The 4,348-nt window shown below is 46.7% G+C and overlaps 1 protein-coding gene across 1 annotated transcript in view; it reads right to left on the bottom strand.

Annotated features, from left to right (window-relative positions):
- Positions 1 to 2,139: 2,139 nt before the first annotated feature.
- Positions 2,140 to 4,348, bottom strand: part of ZNF135 (zinc finger protein 135) — an 8,862-nt gene continuing 6,653 nt past the window's right edge. The window contains 2 exon segments of the mRNA XM_017509590.2: positions 2,140 to 3,984; positions 3,987 to 4,019. Coding sequence (XP_017365079.2) covers positions 2,300 to 3,984; positions 3,987 to 4,019 — 1,718 coding nt within the window. The 3' untranslated portion in view covers positions 2,140 to 2,299.

Here is a 4,348-nt window from a genome sequence, read left to right as displayed (position 1 = left end):
GCTGGGATTACAGGCTTGAGCCACCGCGCCCGGCCATATTTTGTATTTTTAATAGGGACAGGGTTTCACCATGTTGACCATGATGATCTCGATCTCTTGACCTCGTGATCCACCCGCCTCGGCCTCCCAAAGTGCTGGGATTACAAGCTTGAGCCACCGCGCCCGGCTATGTTTTGTTTTGAGATGGAGTTTCACTCGTCACCCAGGCTGGAGTACACTGGCATACTCTAGGCTCACTGTAACTTCTGCCTCTTGGGTCCAAGTGATTCTCCTGCCTCAGCCTCCCAAGTAGCTGAGATTAATGGCATGCACCACCGTGCCCAGCTAATGTTGTATTTTTAGTAGAGATGGGGTTTCACCATGAACTCCTGACCTCAGGTGATCTGCCTGCCTTGACCTCCTAAAGTACTGGGATTACAGGTGTGAGCCCAACCAGCATGGGAGTTTTGACCTGCTCTGGTTCACCCTCCTTAGGCAAGCTAGTGGCCATCTGCTCCAAGGAGGTCATTATATTGATGCCGAACTTATTGTGGACACCGATCAGCATAGCACACTACAGCCCAGAATTCCTGGGTTCAAGTGATCCTCCCACTTCAACCTCCCAAGCAGCTGGGACTAGAGGCAGATGCAGCCACACCTGACTCTCCAGTGGCTTTTAAATGACAAAGGCATTAATCCAAAGGCACTCCACAGTCATACTGAGAAGCAGTATTGGAAGACTATCTGCAACATGGTTTCCCCAAGAGAGAAATTTTAAGTAAGTAGAAATGTATATCCCAGCATTGGGATTTAAAAAATCAAATTGATGGATGTAACCACAACTGATAACCAAAAACAGCCAATGCAATTTCTAATGAGGGCAGCAAGTCACCATTTAAAGGTTATAGTTGTCAGAAAGACTATTTGTGGACTCAGGGTTCAACAAAATGTTAAATTGTATGAAAACAAAATCTTACTAAACAGCAGGATGCAGAATCAATGAAAACACAGTTCAAAAGGATTAACTTGAACATTTCCGAAAGATGAATCTTACAAAACATAAGTTTCTAACATGAATTTACTATTGCTTATAAGATGATGGTTTAACAAAGGGAAATTCTTCCTTTTTGTAAACAAACAAATATCTGTGTTTCTAATGCAAGTTCTGCAGAGAAATGTAGAGGGAGAACAGAGCAGCAAAAGCCATTTCAGAATTAGTGAGACTCTATGGGGGCAGCTTTACATTTTGAGTCTTCCCATACAAAGCTTTTCAATCTCACTGCATATAAAGATTTATTGCAAAAATAATGCAGGGATAATTAAAAACCTGTTTATAGTACACTGATACTTTGTCATATGGAATTCAAATCTGTGACTGGCTTCCACATACCCTGATCAAAAAATACACAGGCAAATCAGACAGCTTTTTACTGAGACAGTCAGTATCCATAGTGATTCCATAAAGATGCCACTCCTATTTCTAGAACACTCTGCCATACTATCATTTGGGACTATCAGAGTCAACCTTCACCATTCATAAGCACTTTCCTCTGAACAATGTAATGTGCAATAATGGCAAATTCTGACTTCATTTGGTTCTTGTATATGAAAGGCATTTGTTGGGTTTTTCACCAGTTTGAACATCTCTGGTTTGGAATACGGTGAATCCTTGGACAAAAGGTAACCCTGGATCCACTACCTTTGTTCCATTTCTTTTTTTGTAGGTTCTATAATGTAGCACTAATGGCTATTCAAGGCTGAAGGTCCTGAGTGTTGATTATCTACATGTTTCCCTACAGTTTGGATGCAGGGATGGATGACCTAGAGCTTGGTGGTCCCACAGTCATCTTTCATCAGTGTGAACTCTGTGAGAGTGTTTGAGGGGTGTGCTGTGTGAAAAGGCTTGTGTATGGGCCAGGCATGGTGGCTTGTGCCTGTAATCCCAACACTTTGGGAGGTCAAGGCAGGCAGATCATCTGAGGTCGGGAGTTCAAGACTAGCCTGACCAACATGGAGAAACACCATCTCTACTAAAAATACAAAATTAGCTGGGTGTGGTGGTGCATGCCTGTAATCTCAGCTACTTGGGAGGCTGAGGCAGGAGAACTGCTTGAACCCTGGAGGCGGAGGTTGTGGTGAGCCAAGGTCACGCCATTGCACTCCAGTCTGGGCAACAAAACTGAAACTCCATCTCAAAACAAACAAAAAAGGCTTGTGTATGAATATACATTTCTCATGTGTATGATTGGGTCAAATCTAGAAAGGGATGTGAGCTATGGCTTCAGGTCTTCCTCTGTCCCCAGCACATGTGAAGTTGTGTTTACTCAGTGTGAGTTCTCTGGTGCTTGGTAAGGGAGGAGCTGTGTGTAAAGGCTTTTCCACAGTCTGTACAGGCATACGGCTTCTCTCCTGTGTGGATCCTCCGGTGCTGAGTGAGATGCGTGCTCTGCCTAAAGGACTTCCCACAATCGTGACACTCATAGGGCTTTTCCCCAGTGTGAGTCCTTTCATGCTGGCTGAGTGAGGAGCTGTGGCTGAAGGATTTCCCACACTCATTGCAGCCATAGGGCTTTTCCTTGGTGTGAATCCTCTGATGTTCGATGAGCAGGGAACTCTGGCTGAAGGCTCTGCCACATTGGTTACATTCATAGGGTTTCTCTCCTGTGTGGATCCTCTGATGCTGAATGAGGGGAGCAAGCTGGCTGAAGGCTTTGCCACACTCATTGCATTTGTAGGGCTTCTCCCCAGTGTGGATTCGCTGATGTTTGGTTAGGGACGAGCTGTGGCTGAATGCCTTGCCACAGTCGTTGCATTCGTAGGGCTTCTCTCCTGTGTGGATTCGCAAGTGTTGGGTGAGGTGTGTGCTCTGCCGGAAGGCCTTCCCACACTGACTGCACTCATAGGGCTTCTCTCCTGTGTGTGTCCGCTCATGCTGGCTGAGGGAGGAGCTGTGGCTGAAAGTTTTCCCACACTCGTTGCATGCGTAGGGCTTCTCTCCTGTGTGAATCCTCCGATGCTCGGTCAGGAGTGTGCTCTGGCTGAAGGCTTTCCCACACTCACTGCATTCATAGGGCTTTTCTCCCGTGTGGGTCCTCTGGTGCTGAATCAGTGGTGTGATCTGGGTGAAGGCTTTTCCACACTCATGGCACTCGTAGGGCTTCTCCCCTGTGTGGATTCGCTGGTGTTTTGTCAAGGATGAGCTGTGGCTGAAGGCCTTGCCACATTCACTACACTGATAGGGTTTCTCCCCAGTGTGGATTCGCACATGCTGGGTGAGGTGGATGCTTTGCCGGAAGGCTTTCCCGCACTCGCTGCACTCGTAGGGCTTCTCACCTGTGTGAGTTCGCTCATGTTGGCTGAAGGAGGACCTAAAACTGAAGGATTTCCCACATTCGCTGCACTCATAGGGCTTCTCACCTGTGTGAGTTCTCTGGTGCTGGATAAGTGGGGCAATTTGGTTGAAGGTCCTCCCACACTGAGTACATTTATAGGGTTTCTCCCCAGTATGGATTCTCTGGTGTTTAGTAAGTGCTGAGCTGTTTTGGAAGGCTTTTCTGCATTCGGGACATTCATAAGGTCTCTCTCCTGTGTGTGTCCGGTGGTGTTCAATAAGGGCTGAGCTGTGACTAAAGGCCTTTCCACATTCCTGACATTTGTAGGGTTTCTCTTTTACATAGGTTTTCTGTAGAACATTTAGGTCTGGCTTCTCCCTTTTTCCACATGTTCCCCATGTGTGGGGGCCTTGTCTTTTAGGAGTCATTGGTTGATGTGGGAGATCAGAGTTCAGACTTAAGTTTTCTCCAAACCCATTCCTCTGCCACTGCTCCTGAACAGGTGTCTTCACAGGTGTGAAGGCTGCCAGCACTGCCAGGCCCTCTAGGCTCTCACAACTCCATTCCCAGTGGCCCTCAGTGTCCTCACCCCTGCAGTACCACAGACCAGCCCACAGGAATCTTTCTACCAAGATGACACTGTTGGATATTTCTTCAGAGATGCCTTGCTTAGAACTGATGGTTTGACTTTGGGTCTAGATTCCAGGTCTGAAAGAAGCAAAAACTGAAAATGTCCCTTAATCTCTGTTCCAGGGCAAAAGAGTTTGTGGTGAGATGGGAAGAGGAAGGATAAAACTAATGATTCTGAAAAGTTCAAGGTATAAGTGGCTTTGACCATTTAAAAATACAGTTTTGCAAACCAGGAAAGGAAGAGAGAGAGGGAAAAACAGATTAAGAAAGAGGAAAATAAGAAATAAGGAAAGGAGCCGGGCGCGGTGGCTCAAGCCTGTAATCCCAGCACTTTGGGAGGCCGAGGCGGGTGGATCACGAGGTCAAGAGATCGAGACCATCCTGGTCAACATGGTGAAACCTCGTCT

Source organism: Cebus imitator, unplaced genomic scaffold (assembly GCF_001604975.1).
Source record: "Cebus imitator isolate Cc_AM_T3 unplaced genomic scaffold, Cebus_imitator-1.0 Scaffold417, whole genome shotgun sequence".
Classification (NCBI taxonomy): domain Eukaryota; kingdom Metazoa; phylum Chordata; class Mammalia; order Primates; family Cebidae; genus Cebus; species Cebus imitator.
The sequence above is the reverse complement of the archived record's forward strand: the minus strand, read 5'-3'. Positions and strand labels throughout refer to the sequence as shown.